Raw genomic sequence first — 23,551 nt, forward strand, 5'->3', positions numbered from 1 at the left:
CACATGATCTAATATTGCTACTTCTTTAGTATCAGCAGAAGTGACCATGTATTTCTTTTAGACCAAGGAATGGGAGAGTGGGTTTATGTTCTTCAACACTCTTATCGTTTTCAGAGTTGCAAGCATTATTGGACAAATTTACTCATGTTTGGGAGCTCTCTAATCAGTTCCTTTCTTCAGACCAGAGAATGACCCACCATGGTGTCTATGAGTGTTTAAAGCTCTGGTACCAGCTTTTGGCTTCAAGAACTAGTGCCCAACCTGGCTTCTTGTCAGTTCTTACCCAAAATATGGATCAGTGGAACGCATCCAAATGTTCTGGTTTGACTAAGAATAGGAAAACCTTCCTGTAAGTGGTTGCTGCTGGTGCCCCTCCCAGATTCCCTCTTCCAGCCAGGTTCCCTTCCCCCATTCTCCAGCTGTGAGTGTTGGCTGCTAACAACTCACAGGTCCCCTTTCTCTGAGGAATTGCCCTTGGTCAATGGGCACCACCTCACTTGGAAGGTGACTTCCTACCCCATCCCTAGGCAGCAGGTTGAGTACATAGAGTTGAATTTTTGCCTCAAAATAGCACCATGTGGTGTGATTTATGTTCTAAGTTCCTCAGGGGACCAGGCTGACACTAGACTCCAGCGGAAACACTGTCTTGCTCAGCTCCTTTCTCTGCCCTGCCCTGCCCTGCCCCCCTCCCCACTTTCTTCTGAGAGTTCTTCCTCAGTAAATTGTGTGCAGCCAAATCGCTGTCTCAGGCTCTGTTTCCAGATTCTCTGACCTGAGACATCTGCTTCAAAGCTTAGTTATTAGAGATTTGTCTTTACTATTTTGGTTCTCGCTCTTCCATCTTAAACAAACTGCAGAGTTCACTGAATTTGCAGCTGGAGGATAAGGACTTTTATTTTGCCCTTTATTTACTAAAGCTACTTTCTCTATATTCTATCAAGTCTTGGCATTTCTTTCCTGAGTTGTAGTGGAAATGTTAATGAACGGGACCCTAGCGTTCTTAGTGGGGAGGTGTTTTGTTTGCTTTATTTCAGCTTTCCTTTTGGGAGGAAAGATGTATCTCTTACAGACAACATCAAAATTTTCTCCGGGAAGTTTGTCTTGGGACACCCAGGTTTCTAAGACCAATCTTCATTCTTCCAACTCGCAAAGAAAAATTAGTAAATCGATTTCAACTTCAGAAGCTACTTTTTTTTTTTCATATCCTCAGAAATTCAGGATCTTTGGGAGAGAGACAAAGGGATGATGGCCATATGTTCTTTGAAAGATGTCAAATGGATAAGGATGTCTCTAGCTCTGGCTTTCCATATTTAAACACATGATTTCTGGTGATGCCGGGACCTATGATCTATTGACCTTACCATATTTAAACACAGACCATTTCTGGTTCATAGGTCGGCGCTCAACCACTGAGCCACACTGGCCAGGCTCTGTGGATCCTTTTAAACTCACTATCTCTCTGTTATAATTTCCCCTGTCTCCAATTTAATTAGTCCTGGAAAATGTAATTCCTTTCGTTCTCTGATTAGTCTTGTTATTTGTCAGGCTTTTATTGCTGGGGGAAGTAGACAATAAAATGAGTGTTCCTCTTGCAACTGTTTTCCTAGAATAACAGTTTAGACACACACACATGTGCAGAAAGATTAAAATAACCCAACCCCCCTCACCTGGAGACCTGTACCTTGTGTTGGCCAGGCCTGAATGCCCTTATCACTGTTGCTCTGACTGGAGCCACCGATTCAAGTGACCTGGCTGATCTTCTCTACATTGAATTTGGGAAAGGATTTGAGTACAAGACCCAGTTCGCTATTGGAATGAGGGATCTGGGGAGCCAACTGTCAAAGCACCTGGTAAGTTATTCAGAAAAGGCAGGTGAGTTTAAATTTTCTCTTTGTTTTGTACACAGGTTTAAAATTTATGCTTATGAATTTGAACTCGTTTTGTTCATTGGGGAGTGCAGAAAGAATTTTCTGAATTAGTGGACAGTTGAAATAAGAGGATGTTTTCAAAGAAAGTAATACAGTAGAGAGATGTCAAAGCATGTTTGATTTACATGCTTGGCCAAAAAAAAAAAGAAGGAAAAAGAAGCAACTAAAGAGCACTTACAGTCCTGCTCAAATTAAGTGAAGGAGTGTAAGTGCCAAAGAGAGTGTGAGATCTGAGAGTCAATCAGCTGCTCCCTCAGCCAGCCAGCTTGCACATTCCTTGTGGGTCCTAAGTGTCACAGCTCACCACACTGAGTGTGATTCTAGTGCCTAAGATGTGTATTTTCCCTGCAACATGCCTGTGAGAACCACTTACATTTAGGGTTTAACTGGAGAAAGAGCCATCTGCTCCAACGTTGAGGAAGAACTAGTTGGATAACCTCCTCTGTTGTACTTGATGAGCAATGGAAAGATGTGTGAAGGCTGCCTTCACTGACTGAGATTTTTGCCTTATGATCTATTTTTAAAACCTAATGTTTACGTGAGATGCGTCTCAATCATATTCCTTTCAGAAACATATAGGATTTCAAACTAGAGTGATTAAGTGTTACCAAGTTGTGTGGCAGGCACTACTTTCACCTTAATAAATGGCTAATAATTTATAATTTGCTTATAATTTATAAAACCTATAATCAGCAAATTAGGACACTCTTCAATAAAGTGAGAGGTCCTGCTATTTTGCACCTACAGAATTGGTATATAAATAAATGTATAAACACAATTTGTTCAGTGTAGTAATTGTGCAAAAAATAATTGCTTAAAGAATATGGAAGTTTTTCCCTAACCGGTTTGGCCCAGTGGATAGAGCGTCAGCCTTATGACTCAAGGGTCCTAGGTTCGATTCCAATCAAGGGGCACATACCCAGTAGGGAGTGTGCAGGAGGCAGCTGATCAATGTTTCTCTCTCGTTGATGTTTCTAACTCTCTATCCCTCTCCCTCCCTCTCTGTAAAAATAATAAAATATATTTTTAAAAAAGAATATGGAAGTTTTGTTGGAATTTCTTTCTACATGGGAAAACAATCTATTTTTAACAATGTATTTTTTATCTCTACTACTCTTAGAAATCTGTAGTGGTAATTCATAGCAGGAGGAAGTTATTCCTCAAAATAATTCTGTCAGTTTTTAAACATTACATAAATGCAACACATTACAAGAAAAACTTAATTTTAGACACAGAAGATTTATTTTAATGTTAATAGTAGAAGTGTTAATGCGCTTAAAAACAGGATTCAGGTGTAGGGTTCCAAAGAAAGTTGATATTATGTAATTTGAAATCAGAGAGTCTATTTTGTTATTATTATTTGATTTCATGTGTTTCAAGTGTTATTGGGTTTGATAGTTTCAGGAAAAAAAACAACAGAATTTTCTAATGTCAGAAAAGAAACATTATATAATAAGAGACAAAGAAGGGAAATTGCTAAATAGTTATCACAAAAGATTGCATTTTCCACCACACTAGAATTTTGATGGGAAACTTCTCAATACAAAGGCTGATTCTGTCCCACTAAAGGCAAATCATGGCATTTACTGTAAACAGAATTTTCCTAAAAATAAATTTTGTGGGTTAATTGTAAAACTGCAATGGAATATGTCTATTATTCAGGGTATGATTAAATTAGACCCAGGATGAGATTTACTCAGCTATTTAAATATAGAATATAATTAGAATGAATTTTTGGCCAGAGTAGACAGAGGAATACTCTCCTCCTGCTTCCACCCTCTCCAGCAAGTGCTTCTGAAATGTTGAACATGCAACTGGTGTTTGTGAGACCCTGTCACACACACTGTTTTAAAAGTATTTTCCAGTGGACTCGGTTCCAAGCAGTGTGACATTGGGCACCATCTATACCCTCTAGCATACAAAGAATTCACAAGACAGGAAATGAAGAACACAGCATGCATTCATTTTATTGAACAAAACATTGGGGGCAGACTTATATAGGGCAATCAACAACACCATGGTCAATGCTGGGATGGGGTGGGAACAGGAAATCACATAAATTAGTATACAATGAGTTGGCCATGCCTAAACTGATAGCATTTTGAGAACACAGAAGATCTTCGAGTTGAATTCGACTTCCTCATATGCTGGAGAATGCAGATCACAGAACAAAGGATGGATGGTAAAGAATGTCTCATGCGTTCTCTCTAGAGCACGGTCACTTTAATGGTGAACAGGCTTCTGAAACTGACAGCTGTCTGGATCACACTGGTGAGCTTATATGTGTGTTTGGGAAGCAATGTCACCAAATGTATTCCCTGCCTTCCCCCAAGGTCAATGTTGCTGAAAGGACTTGCTGTTGTTTATTCTGCAAGTGCTTTGGAGGAGATGGAACAGTGGGAGATCCTGGACCACCTGGGAAAAAGGTAATTTTAAAATGTATGGCTCACTTTATTTGAAAGTAGTATGTCTTTCAGACATGAGTTCAGGTAGAAGTAAGGGGTGATTTTAACTTCTGGGTAGAGCCTCTGAGGCAACCTGTTATTCTCTTTTTATATGTCAAACTAGATGGTCAGGGCTTTTTCTTGGCATTCTAAATTGGAGTGTTTCTAAAAAACCTTTTGTACAAGTCTCAGGAGAAACAACTGCCAAGATAATTGATTATCCAATGTTCTGGCATTGATGACAGTGATGTAGGAAAATCAATTGTCGTCTTTCATGTTAAATAATGAAAAGCTCCTGAATACCATTGTCATTTCACTTTTCATTTTTAATGACTGCAGAGCCATTTAAATCAGGAATATTTTGTGTAGTCTGCTAAAATCAAGCTAGATCAGATCACCCTGTCATAGCAAAAAATGTTCAGATGTTTTATTCAGCTTTAGCCAGACCCAAATGTTATCACAGGTGTATAGACAAAAACAGGCCAATTATGAAAACAGTAACCAACAACAGACTAACCAAAAAATGTTACATGCCCTGTGTAAAACTATGTTCTGGGAGTTTAGGAAATGTTCAAATATGTACAACCATATTAGGATGTATTTAATAATGATTTCAATACTGCTTGTTTATATGTGTGTTTGACTTTTGAATAATTTATAGATAGCACTGTAACTCCCAAATTGTCATGGTTGTGTCTCCGAAGAAAGTGTTTGGACTAATTATTTCCTGATTGCTTCTATTTCATGTTAAAAAAAAAAAAAAGAAGTGGTAGAATTTTCTTAAAATCGGGGCTCAGAAAGAATAGAAAGAAATGTGGGTGGTCTATTTTTTATATTTAGCATAAGTCATAAAAAAGATTTTTTAATGAGAAGAGAATAATTCTAGTTTGTCAGGGGCACATACAGCTGTGTTCATTTGAACATGTGTCTGGACAAAACTCTAGCACTATATATAACCTCAGAGAGACATATGGACATATTATGATTCACTCACATATACACCCCCTTGAATTATCTAGATACTTGTCTCAAAATTCCATTTATTTTTATGTGTATAAATGCAGCCTAAGTTGTAGCAGAGAACTAAATTTTTTCAAACTCTTTTCTAAATAAAGTGAAACTGTAAAGTTGAAGAATTTTGCTTGATTACCTCTGGGTTTTGCTTTATGGAGTGTTAATGTGCTCTTCCTTTCCTTATTTCCAGGGACTCCCAGGTTTCAAAGGCAGTGAAGGCTACCTGGGAGAGGAGGGCATTGCTGTAAGTCAAGGTTTTTTTTTTCCAGCCTCATTTATTCCTAAGGACATATCTACAACATGTAATCATTTGTGTCAATTCAGAGGACATGGGAAAAGTCAGAGGTCTTTCCTAATCCCCATAGGGCTTTGCTTCTGATGATCATTAGTGGTGATTTGTTAACCTACTGTCTCTTCTTTCACCATCCACCAACATTGCACAATGAACTGAATGCAGAACTTATCTTCCTCACTAGAGGAGTCAGATCACTGTTATTTCCCCCTTCCTGATCCATTTTGCACAGGTAAACCAACACACCACAATGTTTATCAAGGATCTCACTCTTTCTTGCATCCATTATCCCTTCCTTTTCTTCCTCTCCCCTTCCTCCCACCTTCTTCCCTGTCTTTTCCCCTCCCTCCCATCTATCCATCCATGCATCCATTCATTTAACAATTATATATTAAGCATCTTACCATTTGCCACATTATTTACCAAAGTTTTCTCTCACAAATGTATTCATTATAGTGCTAGGCCCTAGAAATTAAAATTAATAAAAGACAAGGATGGTTCTTAGGTAACTTCTAGACTAGTAGAAAGGCAGATAAGACAACTGTGTTTTCAGCTGTTACACACAAGTCCCATACTAGAGGTACAGTGAGATGCAGTGTGACAGAGTGTAGCAGAACAAATACATAACAACCTCAACTAACAGCCTGGGTGGCAGTTGGGGCTTGGAAGAAGAAGGCTAATGCTTGGGCAGACATCTGAAGGACAAATGGAAACTTATCCGGGCAAAGTTTGCGAGGGACAACATTCTATTACAGAGAGAACGGTGATTTCAAGGGCATGAGTCATAATTGTATGTGTGCAGAATGGCACATGGTCAACCTGGAAGGATCCCAGTTCACAGTGAGAGGAGGTTATATGTCAACTAAGATTTAGATTATTGGGAGTCTTGAATACCCTGTGAAAGATTTGGAGGTGCCTTCCAGTTGGTGGGCAGTCATTGAATGATGTTATGCATAGAAGTAAAAATGATGGGGCTATGGATTTAGAAAGCATACCCAGGCAATAATATGGATGATGATAAGGCAGGGATTGCAGGTGGGAATCATGCAGTAGTAGGTGCAAGGCAAAGTGGTCTTAATCTTAGTATGAATGGGGGACAGTGTGAATGGAAGTAAAATGAACATAACTTACTGACTACTAGGGAGAGAGAAGCTGAAGATGACACCTTTGTTTCCAGCTCACAAGATGTACAGTCTGGTGGGGTCACCATGACAAGGACTGCAGGAGCAGCATTTATTTTAAGTAAAAGAGAGAAGGACAATGGATTTTGGTCTAGAAATCCTGCCTCTTGCTTAGTTCATATCTGACGCATCCTTCTCTGAAGTCTCACCAAATTTTTGTTATCTGTTCCTGGAATGCCTCCTGAAATCTTGAGACTACATCTTAACTGCTGGTTGTTTTATATAGATACTGCTCTACCCATGACAGTATCCACATGAGATCTAAAGCAAAACAAAGTTGTCAACAGAGTAGGTCTGATTTACTTCCATGCTTAGTTTGTATAAACATGAATTCTGGATTGTAAACTATGAGCAGTCACACTTTTTTTTTTTTTCCAACACAAAACTTGTCAAATTTTCAAGACAGATTCCAGATTACAATATAAAAAGTTCACCTGGGTCTGTGCTCTTTCTCAGGGAGAAAGAGGAGCCACTGGACCAGTGGGAGAGCAAGGTACTAAGGGATGCTATGGCGCCAAAGGTCCTAAGGTAAGGGTCACAATAGACATTGTGAAGTCTTCCCAACATTAATTCTTTCTTCTTACACTAACCACTATTTTCCTTTCTATTTTCAGGGACTCAGAGGACTATATGGACAGGAGGTATGGTACCAAACGTATCCATTTATCTTCTCATCTGCTACCTAGAAATATTTTTATTTTTGAGATTATTGACCAGTAGATTGTATGCATGAAGTTTCTGTTGACCTTCCTTTCTTATTATCAATGATTTAACTTTGTTTATTCCTGTATTTTATTGCAGGCAATGTATATTATTTGTTGACAGTTTTTATTACTGAGTAATCTTTGATATTACACAAGGCCAGCCTAACAAAGAGGCTGTCTATGGGACACAAAATTAGCCTTTTTGTTTGGTGTCTGACCTCTTTGCACATAAATGTAACGCACTCTATTCTGATCACACCTGTCTTTTTAGGGAGAAGTTGGGGAAAGCGGAATTGATGGATTAAATGGTGTACAGGTAGAGCTTTCTCTTTGTGCCATAAAGACCTTACTGAGCTATTTTCTCATTAAGAAAATGGGTATTTGAATTTCTTCTTCTGTTTCTTAGGGTGACAATGGTCAACCTGGAAGAAAAGGAGAAAAGGGAGATGAAGGATCCCAGGTAGGGATTCAGTAAATAGACAACATGAAAACTATACTGGGGGATTAAAGATGTGATTAACAGAGTAGAAGCGTTACCTTAGGTGTATAAGTCATCTAGTGCCACAAAATTGCTTTGTGATAAACAATCACAAAACCTCAATCACATGCAACAATAAACTTTTATTTCTTATGTGTCTGAGACATTCAACTGATGTAGGCTAACCTTAGCTCATGTAGGTTGCCTGGGGACTTTGTTCCACATGTCTCTTATCCTACTCCTGGGACCAGACAGCTGCCTGTCCATGTTGACCATGACCTTTTCCTGGTCTTGGCAAAAGCACGAGAGGAAGTAGAAACACACAAGGTCTCTCAAGACTTCTGGAGGGCTAGGCTTGGAAATCTCACTGTGACGTTTCTATTTCTTTCTGTTGGCCAAATCACATCACAGCCAAACTCAGGGGTAGGGAATTTTGTCCCCACCTCCCTCCCCCCATACACACACACAGTTGAAAGGTACTACAGAGTTACATGGCAAAGAGCAAAGGTTCAGAGAGGAGTGAAGAATTGAGGTCATTAATGAAAAGCAGCTACCACACCAAGAATGGTAGCAGAGTGTTGACAAGAGTGTGGTGCAGGGCAGCACGTTGAAAGTGTATGCTCTTCATTCTCATCTAGAACAAATACCAACAGCAGTCATCCTTCCATCATTGACTTTATCTTTTATCTGTCTTTAGCATATGAACAGTTGAGTCAGAAACCCACTTTCTAGCTAATGCAACCACCTTGGGGAAATAGATAGTCTTTCTGAATCCCAGCTGCCTCATTAAAAGAAAGATAATAAACAATACCTGGTTTATAAAGTAGTTGTAAAAACTAAACAAGATGATAAAGGTGTCTGGAACAGAGTTCACCATTGTGGCAGATAATTGAGGTCACTCTTAAATTATTCATAAAATGCCTGAAACTATTTTTTTTTTTTGGTTGTTCCTCTTTCTAGTTTAAAAAATAACTTTGGGAAAAATATTTAATTATTCAAATCAAGGAGAAGATAAGCTCCTTGTGAATATTCATGTTATTAAAAAGTCTTGTTTTGTCCATCTCCTGATTTTTATTAACTTTAGGGAAGTCCAGGAAAGAAAGGGCTTGCTGGTGACCGTGGAGCAAAGGGCCTGCGAGGAGACCCTGTAAGTGCTGGGGCTGTGCGGGCTGTGAACTAACATCAGGGCTCGGATCCCATCCCCACTTTAAGGTACTGCAGTAGCAATCCTAAGTTCAAATCAGCACAGGCACAGCTGTGGAAGTTTAAAAGGAGGTTTGTCTTGTTAGATCCATGTCGTAAACAGGATGAGAATGGACAGTGAGAAGCCCTTACCCTTCATTTGCACGGGTATTTTTTGAGAATACACATTCAGAAATGTCCTTGTGCTTTGGAGCTGTGAAGGAATTACGGTCTACTTCATCATCTTCCTCTGGGTACCTCAGAATATGGACAGAGGAGAAGAAACAAAGCCATATGTTTTTTCCATTCTCCAAGAGTCTTGAGATGAAGCACATTAGCTTCATTGCTTTGAATCCAAGCCAGCTAAGATTATGTTAGGCCAAACTTAAGACACAAGGTGCTTGCTCTCACAGGAACATAACCCAGTTAACGGTGTACAAAGTGTTGATTTGATACATTTATGTATTGCAGTATGATTATCACCAGAGCGTAGCTAACTCCTCTATCATGGCACATAATTATCATTTCTTTTTTGTGGTGAGAACATTTAATATCTAGGCTTTCAGAAACCTTGAAGTTTATAATATACAGTCTCATTGTCTCTAATCACTATGCTGTATATTACATCTCCAGAACTTATTGAACTGTAAAATACATCAGAAAAGTACACAAATTATCAATGTATAGCTTGATGAATGTAAATACACCTGTGTACTCACCACCCAGGTAAAGAGAGAGAACATTAGACAACAACAAAGCATCTGAAAAACCCCCGTCATGTCTACTCAAATCCCTACCAGTCCTCCCTAAGCTAATCACTATCCTAGGATCATAATTAGTTTTACCTGTTCTTGAGCTCTAAGTAAGTGAATTATTTATGATATACTCTTCTGTTTCTGGCTTCTTTTGCTTGTGAGATTCATTAATGTTGTTGCAGATAACAACAATTCATTCTATCTCATTGCTGTATAGTATTCCACTGTATGACTATACTATGATTTACTTATCTATTCTGTTTATAGACATTTGGGTTGTTACTGGGTTTTGCTATTATAAATAGCACTTCTATGAACATCCTTGTATGTGTCTTTGGGTGCACTGTTGCACACATTTCTATTGGATCTGTACTTTAGGAGTAGACTATCTGGATGATAATTTATATGCCTATATTCAGCTATCATTTTTATAGCCAAACAGTTTGCAAAAATGTTTGTACTAATTTGTACTCCCACCAGCAATCCGCCAGAGCAGAAAGGCTAAAATTTATAGACTGACAATACCAAGTGTTGATAAGGATGTGGGGCAACTGAAAATCTCACAGGCCCTTGTCTTTAATAACTCTTCCTCCAGTACACATGAGTTGATCAGAGAAATGATTTGATGCAATATATATTAGCAAATGTAAATGTTAGGTATGCTCTGAAGATAATTCTGTTTATAAAGTTGAGGAATTTACACTGGAACACAACGATGCTTGCTAAGTGACATCTCCTGACAATAGTCTGGTGACCTAAGAGTTTTCAAACAACTTCAAGCTATCTAATTAAAAACAAAAACTATCTACAAATACAGATATTTAAGAAATAGCAGCTTAAGTACAAAGACATTTCAGTATATGATGGCCAAAAATCCACTTGGGGCATTGCTATAAAACTTCCATTCACTTTGATCAGAATTTCCCCTAATTGTCTGAATGATAATATAAAATCTTTAGAGAATCTGAATAATATAAAAGGATTTCTATTTAAAAATAAATGTTCTGTGATTTCAAGATGACTGCAATTCAACCCACTAGAGCTTCTCCGTATTGTGCTGTTTGTCATTATACTAACTTTAGATGCTTCTCCAATGCATAAGAATTCTTCCCAGCCACTTAGGGATATACTGCACATCTCAAATCGAAGACAACTCTGTGGTTTCTGTGGGTTGCTATTTCAGGAAAAAAATAAGAAAAAAGATATTTTAAAAGAAGATTGATAGAGTAAATAGAACACACACAGTCAAATTATTTATAGGGATACATGCAAATGATTCAAATTCCTGAAAAATTTATGCTTATTCAGAGAGGAAGTCCAATCATACAAAAATCCAATCACAGTTTGGCTCTTTGGAATTTCCGATTTTGACCAAAATATATTATTTTTTATTTCATGTAACTTGAGGGGTTTAAGCGGGGGAGAACTGAGCTAGATCATTTGTCTGAGCTACAGAGTTCATCATTCTAAACCATACCATTATTAGAAGCCCAAGTTTAATCATAAGTTTGTGTTACCTGATGCTCTTTTGTCCACTTTCATAGAATTTGAAAGACTCGACAAGATCCCATTCAGACTAACCAAACAATTGATCCTCATAAGAATTAGGACATTCTAGTCAGTACAATGTGCTGGAATATGATTTTTTAAATGTCATCTCCTTCAATCAAATAGTTCAGAGTTGGACCACAATATGAAGCTTTATACTAGTACACCCAGTGGAATAAATTCTGGACTTTACATTACCTTCCTTTTCATTACACACCTTTCTCACCAAAATGTAACTCTCTAATATTGTAACTTAGGTATACCCTGCTTGGAGAACTTCACAGAAATACTTAAACTTAAGAATAAAACAGAAAAAAAAGAAAACAATCTTTGGCTTTAGTATGTACGGGGGGGGGGGGGATAATTTTTCATTTAAGTTTTAATAATATCAGTTATAAGTTCTAAGCCCGTCTTTTTCACTCTGTTAGCCTATAAACTCTGTGAGGATAGAAACTACTTGTTTAAAAGCTTACTGAGTATCTGGAACAATGACCTGTCCCTGTTGGTGATCACAAATTACTTATTGATTGATGAAGGTAATCTGGGCTGCTGTCAGCCAAAGAGCCCGGCAGCTGACACTCAGCAGGACCGGGTAATTGTCGTCCCCTCTCAGTTTATTGGAGCATTGACTGAATTGACTGGCTCCATTGATTGTCCGGGCATCATGGTGACACTGCTCTGTTTGTGGTCCTAACTACCCAAGATAGAAAGCTTTCCGTTTGGCCCACGTAAGATAATATCCTACAGTGTGTGCCTTTTCAGTGAGTTTCTGCTGGAACATTTGTTTGCATATTGAGGAAAACTCTAGGATTTTCTGAAAACCAAAAAAGGAGGGCTAAGCATATGGGGAAGAAAGCAGCCAGGAGTCCAAGAGGAGAAAGAGGGGGTGGATGGCAGATGCAGTCCCCAGCTCTGCTCAGTGTACGTATGTTCCTGTGGTGGGTGGAGCCCATTTCGAAATTTGCCTTTTCCCAAGGGTAGGGGAGAGTAAAGTCTCCCAACCCTCAAGAATAAACTTGCCTAGGCTCCCAGAAAAAAAAGAAAAGTTACGAGAAAGGATAGCAGTAGCAAGAAGGGATACCTCCAGAACCAGGTTAAGAGTTGTCATAAACATGCCCTAGCCAGTTTGGCTCAGTGGATAGAGTGACGGCCTGAGGACTGAAGGGTGCCAGGTTCGATTCCGGTCAAGGGCACACGCCTGGGTTGCGGGCTCGATCCCAGTAGGGGGCGTGCAGGAGGCAGCCGATCAATGATTCTCTCTCATCATTGATGTTTCCATCTCTCTCTCCCTCTTCCTTCTTCTCTGAAATCAATAAATATATATATATATATATTTTAAAAAGAGTTGTCATAAACACAAGTTATCTCACCCTTGCTTCCCTTGGCAAGCTCTAGATTCCCTCCTCTCCCCCACCCACTCTCACACATGCACACACTTTGAGTTTCCACTCCCTTCTGATAATACAAAGCGCAGGAAGAAAAGAAAACTCTTGTAACCATGTACAATCTTAACCCGTTTCTGCTTTCAATTGGGTTAGACTTCTGTCCACGTTTTGGTGGAGACTAAATATGTTATACACAAGGCACATTTTTTTAAGATAAATGTTCAAAGCCTATTGATTTTTCTTTTTCTTTTCTATGTTTTAGGGAGTTCCTGGATTTGACAATAGCATAGAAGGACCTAAGGGCTTGAAAGGAGAACGTGGAAGAGAAGTAAGTATGTGGGCATTTGAGAGGAAACTTGTAATGATGTGGCAGCTGGGAGGCCCCAGTTCTTGGACATGAAATGCACCTAAAGAATTTGGAATCAGAGTGGATATACTTCATGCAAAAAAATTATTTTTAGGAGCAAAAGGATCTTTTACTCCTTATCTGCTACTCTGGGACTCAAGAAACATTCTCTTCTTCTGAATTTGGGGTGACTTGCTTCACTGAGCCATACCCTTGAGGTCATCATTTATGAATGTAAACATCTAAACTCTAACTTAACATGTAGGGCTAGCTAATAGAACTAGCAAGTGAGTTGTTGGCCTTGCCAGGATCCAGAGGACACATCCCTTAACAAGACATCATATTCTTCATAGTTTATGATTTTTAAAAGTGCAAGATCTGATCTATACACATTCTCAAGGCAGGTTTCCTGGTATTAATCTCATGAAATTTTCCAAGTACCAATTTGATCATTTTAACTTGTGGTGTGTTTCTTAGAGTTTTAAAAAATTTTTATCTGAATAATATGTGTCTCTGGATCTTCTTGCTAATAAGGAAGTTTCCTTGGCGACTCCACCTGGGGGAGAGGTCTGATATGGTGGAAGGACTTTATTTTGGGGACTTTGTCTCTTACCATCTCTGTGGCCTTGGGCCACTTTCTGTAAACCCCAATTTTCTCACATGTAAAAGAAGAGTAAAAGCCTACTTTTGGCAGTTTTATGGTGGGAATTCAATGACTAACCCTGCCATCTCAGAAACCTTCAGGAAATGTTACCTGCCATTTTTTGTTAAGTGACAAATGTCTCAATGTAGATTCATAAGTAGGCCTTCCTTTTCTATCTTGGGAAGACTTGTGAGTATTGTGAGGTTTTATTCACATTAGGGTGTAATCTACGCAGGTTAACTAAACAGAACAAGAAGTCCAGAAGTAGAAATCCAAACCAGTAGTACCTATACTGAACACGTGGCATGCTTTCATTGTCCACTCTGTGGGGATAGTTTGATTTAAAGACTCTAACTACTCCCTAATTGCAAGTTAATGCAGTGGTGATGAGCAGATGAAGCCATGCCCTTAGCATTTTGTTCTGTAGTTCCTCGTTACCCACAAAGAGATGGGATTTATGACCAGTGGGAGTAATGCTGCGTTCCAGAGGGAGAATAACTCTCTGGATGGTGGGTATCCCGCCTGCTTCCCTGGAGCAAACAAGCTGAGGTTGAAGAAGAAATGTGTCAATGCTGTGTAATTGCTGTTGCACGTCTGTTTGTTCATTTGACAGGGTAGAAGAGGCTGGCCAGGCCCCCCTGGAACACCAGGCTCCAGAAGACAGACAGTAAGAGCCTTTCTAGGCTGGTAGCCTAGATTGCAATGGAAATGGCTGATTGTGGGGAGTGGTGGGGCGGTTCTGTGGGGGCTCAGTACCTTGGGAAACTGACCTAGGATGTCTGTGAGAACTGAGCTGGAAAAGGACTTGGGAAGGCTCTTGAAGCTCAGGCAGGAAGATTCTGGCTACAGGGGAAATGACCAATCAGGAGAAAGAGCTTGGCAAAGAGAACAAAACCAGCTAGGGGAAGCATTGTCAGAGTTTGGCTTACCCACTAGGCCAGCGATCTTCAACCTTTTTCATCTCACGGCACACATAAACTAATTACTAAAATTCTGCAGCATACCAAAATATATGTGTGTGTTTTTTTCCCCATCTGACCAAAAAATAAAAGTATAATTTTGATCCATTCACACTGGACGGCTATTGTTGTGTTGGTTGTTGTCAGTTTTTAAACATCCTTACCTGTGGATATGTTTTTATTGATTTTTAGAGAGACAGGAAGGAAGAGCGAGAGAGAAACATCAGTCAGTTGCCTCCCGTATGTGCCTGACTGGGACTGAACCTACAATCTAGGTCCGTGCCCTGGTAAAGAATCAAACCTGTAACATTTTGGTGTACAGGATGATGCTCCAACCAACTGAACCACCTGGCCAGGGCTGTTGTCATTTTTTTAATTTGATAATCTATGGGGGAAAAGGTCAGAGCCCCTGACTAAATAGCCAGGTATTGCATGTTTTAAAAATTCTTGCAGGACACCAGTTGAAAATCACTACACTAGGCTAACTGAGGTGCCCAGTGATGATGTTTTAAATCCAAAACTTCATTCCTCTGCCAAATTTAATAACTATGTACTTAGCAAAGTGAGTCCTGGTATAGGTCCTCTCTCTGTTCTTACTTCCATTTTGTTCTACCTTATAAATATTTTCTTGATGGAATATAATAGCTGGTTCTATGACCTTCTGCCCAGAAAATACAATCCTATCTAATAAAAGGGTAATATGCAAATTAACTATCATTCCATCACAAAGATGGTGGCGCCCATAGCCACAAGATGGCAGCACCCAGTCCTCTCAGCCCCACCAGAGTCCCCCAGTTCCGGGGGGGGGGGGGGGGGGGCGGCCGCTGAGAGCGGGCAGCGTGAGCGGCCTGGTGGAATGCTTGCCTCGTCGCTATGGCAACGAGGCAAGCGTTCCCCACCCAATCGCGGATGGGCTTCTGGGCCGCAGAGAGCCTCTGGGCAGCAGAGAGCCTCTGGGCAGCGGGCTCAGAGCGGCCAGGCCCCGCAGAGAGCTACTGGCACACGGATTCATGCGCAGGGCTACTAATGAAAAATAAATGTGATTTATTAAACTAGGTTTTATTTGTGTTCAGTTTGAAAAAATGATGCATGTTTATTGAGATATATTGTATTAGTTCTAGGTGTTCAACATAATGATTGGATATGTGTATACATTGCAAAATGATCACCACATGTAGTTACACATTTTTTCTTATAATGAAAACTTTTAAGATTTACTCTCTTAGCAACTTTCAAACATACAATACAGTATTATTAAGTTAGTCACCATACTGTACATCCTATCCCATGACTCATTTATTTCATAACTGGAAATTTGTACCTTCTGACCATCTTCACCCATCTTACTCACCCTCTACCCTCTGCCTCTGGCAACCAGCAATCTGTTCTCTGTATCTGAGTTGTTGTGTTGTGTTTTGTTTTCAAGATTCCACATAAAAGTGAAATCATACAGGATTTGTCTTTCTCTGAGTTATTTTACTTAACTTAATGCCTTCAAGGTCATTCTAAATGGCAAGGTTTCATTCTTTCTTAATGGCTGAATATTATTGTGTGAATAAATCCATTGTGTATATATTCCACATTTTTTTAAATTTACCCATTTGTCAGTGGACACTTACTAGTAGGTTGCTTCCATGTCTTGGCTATTGGAAATAATGCTGCAGTGAACATGGGGGTATATTTTTGAGGTAGTGTTTTCGTTTTCTTTGATAAATACCCAGAAGTGGAATTGCTGGATCCTTTGGTAGTTCTATTTTGTTTTGTTTGTGTGTGTTTTGTGGGGGGTTGTTTTTTTGGTGTGTTTTTTTTGGGGGGGGTGGGGGGGGGAGTTGTGTGTTTTTTGTTGTTGTTTTGAGGAACCTCCATACTTTTGAAAACATTATATATTTTTAGGGGTGTAAAAATATATACCTGAGAGTAAAATTAGGTAGGTCATGTACTTATGGAACCTTTTAGGATCTTTTGTATTTGCTTCTTTGCTTTTCTGTTTTTTTTTTTTTTGTTTTTGTTTTTTTTTTTAGTGAGTACTTTAAACCAAAGATTCTGTGCTTGACTTCTTGGAAGAGCATAGAGATTGTAAAAGAATCTTTATCCAATAAGGAGAGATAACTTTGATAAAATGTACTTAAATGCCTGCATTGGATTCTAAATTAAACCTGCCTCTTCTCATTTTGCAACATTTTCTTTCATTCTTTATTACCTATCTAGCTTTCTCCAACTTCCTTCACCTCCCCACCCACAAAATACACAATGTTTTAAAATTGAGCACAAATAAAAACTAGTTTAATATATTTCATTTATTATGCATTGTATTTTCTGAGCTGAAGTTCATAAAAACAGCTATTCTGCTCCATTGAGAAAACATTTTTCTATCTTGGAACACACTCCTTCTTTGCAAGGCAGAGAAATGGAAATAAAAATAGAGATTACATTTAAAATGTGCAGAATTTGATCGCTGTTGGAAAGCACTTTACTACTGCTGTTTTAATGCATCGAAAGATAAAGAAATACATTTGCTATTCATTTCACCTTCTAAGAGGGTGTAGCCAGCTTACATACCCCGAGAAAATATTTTGAACTTCAAGAATTTCATCCCAGAAATCCTGGCAGGAGACGTACTTTTATTATTTTATAGAGGCTATAGTCTCTCTAGAGGCAAGTGCAATATGACCATGTGTTATTTAAACAGCACAACTCATGAGAAATATGGCCCCATCTTGGGTTTTAGATTCAGCAGTGTCATCCATGAGTATAAGTAGGACTTCCAGCTAAAGATGGCCAAGTCAAGGTAGTATTATTTTTTTTTTTCTTCAGAGAGGAAGGGAGATGGAGAAAAAGAGAGAGAGAGAAACATCAGTGATGAGAGAGAATCATTGATTGGCTTCCTCCTGCACACCCCTCACTAGGGATCAATCCTGCAACCCGGGCATGTGTCCTGACAGCGGAATCAAATCAGGACCTCCTGATTCATAGGTGGACGCTCAATCACGGAGTCACACTGGCTGGGCCAAGGTGGTTTTTTAATACTATCCCCCTTTTGTGCAGTTCACCAAGAACAACAAAAGAAATGTAAAATAGTTCAACAAAGAATGACCACAACTTTAAGCTGCACATGACAACTATTGGCCAAATATTTAAAAATCTGTATCCTAATGAGGGAGGCTTTGGAGAGCTGACACATAGCACCTCAGACCTCGAGCAGGGGTCAGATTTTTCTAAAAGTAGCTGCCATGTTCCTGAAAAAGCTGGTGAACAAATTCCAGGGCTACTACACATTTTGAGAAGATCAGGGAATATACTGATAGAAACACAGTTTAGCAGAGGAGGCAAATAATGAGAAACTGAAGAATATTCGATTTTTAGCAGCCTAGGCCATGGAGGCTGTAAAGACAGAAGAAACAGTGACTCTCACAGCACAGAGAAACTATGGCTTTAAGGACTTTGTGTGAGTTCCATGAGTCTCTTAAATGCCAAAATTTGAAGGAAGAGGGAGCCATAAGGTATAAGAAATAATTCATGATGAGAAAGTATTTGAGATAACATACCTATATCAAAGCTATTGACCAAGTCCAGCTGTATCCCATTAATAGTTTTTCAGTAAATAGGTGACCCTATTCAAAGGTGATTAATAGTGAAAAATATTAATAATCTTCATTGTTAATTAGATGATTACTAATCAGGACTTATGCATAGAAATTGCAAGAAAATAAGAGAAAAACTACATGAACCCAGGTCAGATAAACCCTCATGAGAAGAGGAACTACTTAAGGAAAAGGTAAAACAACTCTGGCAAATAGTTCTCCAAAGTCTCAAAAAAATTAAAACAGTATGACTGCTCTAAAACAAGTCTAAAGAACTGATAAAATGATAGCAAGTGAAAAAAGCAAGCTGGTAATGGTTGGGGAACAATGGGAAGTGAAAAAAATATAGAAGATAAGCTATATTAGAAGCAACAAAAAATTAAAATAAGTATGACTGAAGATATAGGCCAGCATCTATAATAATAAAAGTGTAATATGCTAATTAGACCAGATGTCCTTCCTGATGAAGCCAGGGCTTCGGGCTGCGAGGGAAGCCCAGGTCCCAGGTGCTGGAGGGAAGCCTGGGTCTCAGGTGCTGGAGGGAAGCCAATGATGGCAGCAGGGGGAAGGAAGGTCTACTCTTGCACATATTTTATGCATTGGGCCTCTAGTATGGAATAAAACAGAGATAGAATATCAACAGCGGAGAGCCAACAAATGTAGAATTTGCATTACTAAATTAAACCAAAAAATTTCAGAAATGTAATAAAATATCACTTCTTGAAGCCAAAGCTCAAATAAGCAGAGAGAAAAGACATATCTGACTTAGAAAAAAAAAATGATATGAATATATCAACACTGAGCCACAGCCTATTGAAATTACCAAACTTACTACATAAAGAAAGAATGTTGAGACTTTCCAGGTGGAAAAAATAGAAAACTCAGTCTGTCTTCGGCCTTCTTCCCAACATTCAGGGACAAAGGGAACAGGAGAATGGCTACCGAGTTCTGAAATAGAGAGTTTCAAGATTTGGATACTCACCCAAGTTGTCCTTTAAGTGTATAAGTACTTAATATGTCAAGCCTTCAAAAACTCAGCATAGCCCTCATGTTCCTTTCTTTAAAACTTTATAATAATAAATTTGAATCCCTCTAAGTGTAGAAATAAGGCTAAACCATAGAAACTGTGATTACAGAACAAAATGTAAATTTTATACATTTGACAATCTAAAAATTATATGAAAATAAGAAAGTGGGAGAAGTGTAGGGAAAGTGCTGGTATACTGTGTCCTCATATTTCATTGTAGAGAGTCATTGTCTAAGCATCATTTTAAGCTAACATACAGTATGTATTACCCTAAACTCCTGAGTTTTTAAAATAATTATTTTTTTTTTTTAGGAATGTATTATTTCTCATTGTCAAGAAATGTTACCTCCTGACATTTCCAATTCTTTCAGTTTCATTTTTTACTCTATTAAATTCAAATAAAATTAAATGTAATATTTTAATTTCAAAATAGCATGAATAACATGATCCTTTTTTAATCCAAAGTACCACTATTTAGAACTCCATCTGTAAACATGCATAAGAAGATACCAGGAATCATAATTACCAAATGTTAATGAGAGTTATTTTTAGATGGAAGATGTGGGATGGCTTTTAAATTTTTATTTTGTGTATTTTCTGCATTTGAATATTTAAAAATCAGCATGTATCATTTTTATAATACCAGTAAAGTCATTATCCTTTAGGAAAGCAGAAAAATCTGTATCACTACTGAAAAACTCTAAAATGTAGGTAATGAACAGTCAGGACTCCTCAATGCTACAAAATTTTGCTGAACTGATCAGTGATTGGAGGCTGGCCAGTGGTAGGGTGTGGCATGCAGGGAAATCTCATCAGTTGACCAAATCTGACCTTCCTTCATTTGGTAAACTTTTATTGAACACCTACAATGTACCAGCAACTCTACTAACTGCTAGACCTACAAACTCAAATAAGACATATCCTTTGCTCTCAGGAAACTTAGAATCATGTTGTAGAGCATGGTATCTCAACTTGCTATTGACATTTGGGCTAATTCTTTGTTGTGGGAGGCTGTCTTGTGCATTTTAGGATGTTTAGTGTCATTCCTGACCTCCACCCACAAGATGCCAGTATCACCCCTGACTTGTGAGAAAAAATATCTCCAGATATTGCCAGATGCTCCCAGGGAAGGAAGCAGGAGGTGGAGGGGGGGGGAGGGGGGGCTAAATCCCCCAATGTTGTCAAGAGCCACTGTTACAGAGGAGAACAGAGCTGTAGGTATAACAAGCACTGTGCCAGGAGTCTATAATGGATTGGATGGTTGGGAGGAGGAAGGACCAGGACCAGAAAGCGGAGGATGGGGTGGGGATTGGAATGGGATGTTGGCTCTTTCTGAGCCAGACTTTACTGAGAATAAGAATAGATCCTTGTGCCATGGCTAATGAGAAGCAACTGTAGCCTCAAACTAAAGCATGGTCTTCAGTCCTATTAAGTCCTGAGGTTCTGTTAGTTATGCTTTTTCCTTTTCCTCTCTCTTGGCACTATTGTAGGGACAGCTTGAAGTGCTCTAGGACAGTCATTTATCATGGTGAATGAGTTTGCCGTTAAGATTCAGTATTGCCCTGGCCGGGTAACTACTTTGGTTAGAGCGTCATCCTGATATGCCAAGGTTGCAGGTTCAATCCCTGATCGGGGCACATACAAAAATCAACCAATGAATGCATAACTAAGTGAAACAACAAATATCTGTTCTCTCTCTCTCTCAAAATCAATTTTAAAAATTTGGGGGATAAAAGATTCAATATTGATGGAATGCTTTACCATTAAGAATGTCTTTCTTTATTTTTTCTGGGGATTCTCTTCTCACATCAGTCCATACCTATATGGGAAAGTGGGTCATGGTAAACCACCAGGAAGCTGTGCTATGAGGGACCAAGGGACTGAGGACTTTTCTGAGTCTTTTTACTCTCACATCTTCTTTGGGGAGATTTTCTTGCTGTGCCCATTCACATTCCCTTTCACAGATGAGTAAGGCTGTCTGGATGTGCTACCAGACAACTATAAGCCTTTAGGCAAGTCATTAAGATGTATAGGTACTTAATTTTTCCCACCTAAACATTTTAAAATTTGAGGCACAATTGTAAAAATCATCTCCCCTATTTCCTTGCATTGTTGTTGTTTTTTCTTGCTCTCACACCTACCCAGGGTATTTAAAACCATGACTTTCATAATGAAGGTGCCAGCTGATTACTTCTGGAGATGTTCCCATTATTTTTGTGAATGGTAGATTATGGTCTGTCTCCACCACTAGGCTTATAAACTCCTGCCTAGGGACAGGAGTCTGGGTTTTCTCACCACCACATAGACAAGTGCCTCTAGGAAGCTGGAGCTCAATAAATAGGTGTGAAGTAATTTAAATCAAGCTCTGTCAAGGTCAAACCTTAAAGACAGAACAAATGTTTATTGATGATCTTTCAAATGCTATGATAATGGACCAGATATTTGGATGTGGAGGCCTGTTTTTTATCATATAGGAAGCTCTTTATTTTGCCTAAAGATAAGGCTGCATTTCATTCAGTGTTCCTACCACAACCAGATGTATCCACCTAAACCCCAGGTCTGGCCATGTACATTTTCTGCTCCAAGAACCCCAGTGGGTTCATTTAGCAGAAGCTAAATGAAGTGTGAACCCTTCATCTAGTGTTTTCAGCTTTAGTAACCCTAATACTCACCTTTCTTCTCACATCTTAGACCCAGAATTGCCACTATCAAATACACATCCTATTTTCCCATTTTATTTTTACTTAGGCTGGTATCCTCTGCTAAAAAGAAGACTCCTTACATTTTCTCCCTGGAAGACTCCTACTCATCCTCCAAAACCCATCTTTAAAATCTTTTCTTCCAGGAAGGTTTTCCCCGATTTCATTCTAGAAATAATTGCTTTCTTCAAAACCCATATTCCTACCATTCCCCTTTCCCGTAGCATGTGCTGTACTCTGCCTTATGAATATTCATCTCCTCCCGTCAAACCCAAAGAGTGAGGGTGCTCTGAGATCAAGGACTCTGTGTCTGTGGATATGTGTGTGTCATCCTTAAGCTCCTGTGGTGGCCATCCAATGTGTGTTGTGGGTAGTTAATCCTTGGTAGATATTTTTCTTAATGAAACTGAAGTGAACTGATTCAGAACAGATAAGCCCTTGTGCTAAAGGAAGACAGACTGCTTCTTTCCCTCCCTCTGATAGGACTGAGACTTTCATCAAAGCTGGTTCCTCAGGGTTTTCAAGAAGTAGGCCTCCAACCATTTCCCCAGATGTAGTCTGTTTCCTAGATAATAATAAATTCTGACTGAAATAATATTAGTAGAATTTAAAGTCTGCAATCTTGGCCTCTCAGAATTTTGAGCTGAATATCTCAAATAAGTTTCCATCAAGAAAATATTGTCTGATAGAGTGTGAATTTTCCAAATCCTGGATATCAGTATTGCTCTTACCTTACGGAGAGATCCTAATGTAGACAATAAAATGTCTTTGTCTCTTGATATCCAGATCTATGAAGTATTGATCTGGCATCTACCCAAACCTAATCCTACATATGCGAGTAGTAGGAAAAACCCACTTGATTATAGAGCACCATTCTTTTGATTGGATATTTTAATAGCAAATGGAATTGAGTGACTTTTGAATGATTGTGGTGATTCTTTCATTTCTTGACAGGTATTTGGCTTTGTGGGGGATGGGTAAAATTAGTTTGGCTATCGTTAGCTTCTGCCATTAATCTATAATAAAGTTCATGAAGTCAGTTCTCCCTCTGGCTTCCTGCCTGCTGGCCACTCTAGACCCGATTTCTGGCTTACGTGGTCATACTTTGGAAAAATAAAAAGAAATAAAATTCAAACCAGTCAATTTTGGAGCTTCTGTAAGCAGCTCCAGTAACCATTTAGTGGAGTATGAATTATTGACCACAATCTGCTCTCATTAGTATCTATAGATTTCAATTGTCTATGATCTTAATTCCCTCTTGCCTTAGGATTGGAGTTCAGAGTTGGCAACATTTCGCTGTCATGGTGCAGAGGATAATTGAATGTTTTGAGCAATATGTGGAAACATTTTGTAATGTTAGTGCCTTAAGGTGCCGATTACTAATT

At 38.9% G+C, this 23,551-nt stretch overlaps 1 protein-coding gene across 1 annotated transcript in view; it reads left to right on the top strand.

The window, feature by feature from the left end:
* Nucleotides 1-23,551, top strand: part of COL6A6 (collagen type VI alpha 6 chain) — a 97,614-nt gene that overhangs the window by 23,225 nt on the left and 50,838 nt on the right. The window contains exons 10-19 of the mRNA XM_008153248.3: nt 1,696-1,850; nt 4,262-4,354; nt 5,577-5,630; nt 7,316-7,387; nt 7,474-7,500; nt 7,835-7,879; nt 7,970-8,023; nt 9,126-9,188; nt 13,174-13,239; nt 14,514-14,567. Coding sequence (XP_008151470.2) covers nt 1,696-1,850; nt 4,262-4,354; nt 5,577-5,630; nt 7,316-7,387; nt 7,474-7,500; nt 7,835-7,879; nt 7,970-8,023; nt 9,126-9,188; nt 13,174-13,239; nt 14,514-14,567 — 683 coding nt within the window. The remainder of the gene's footprint in view (nt 1-1,695; nt 1,851-4,261; nt 4,355-5,576; nt 5,631-7,315; nt 7,388-7,473; nt 7,501-7,834; nt 7,880-7,969; nt 8,024-9,125; nt 9,189-13,173; nt 13,240-14,513; nt 14,568-23,551) is intronic.

This window comes from Eptesicus fuscus, chromosome 18 (assembly GCF_027574615.1).
Source record: "Eptesicus fuscus isolate TK198812 chromosome 18, DD_ASM_mEF_20220401, whole genome shotgun sequence".
Classification (NCBI taxonomy): Eukaryota; Metazoa; Chordata; class Mammalia; order Chiroptera; family Vespertilionidae; genus Eptesicus; species Eptesicus fuscus.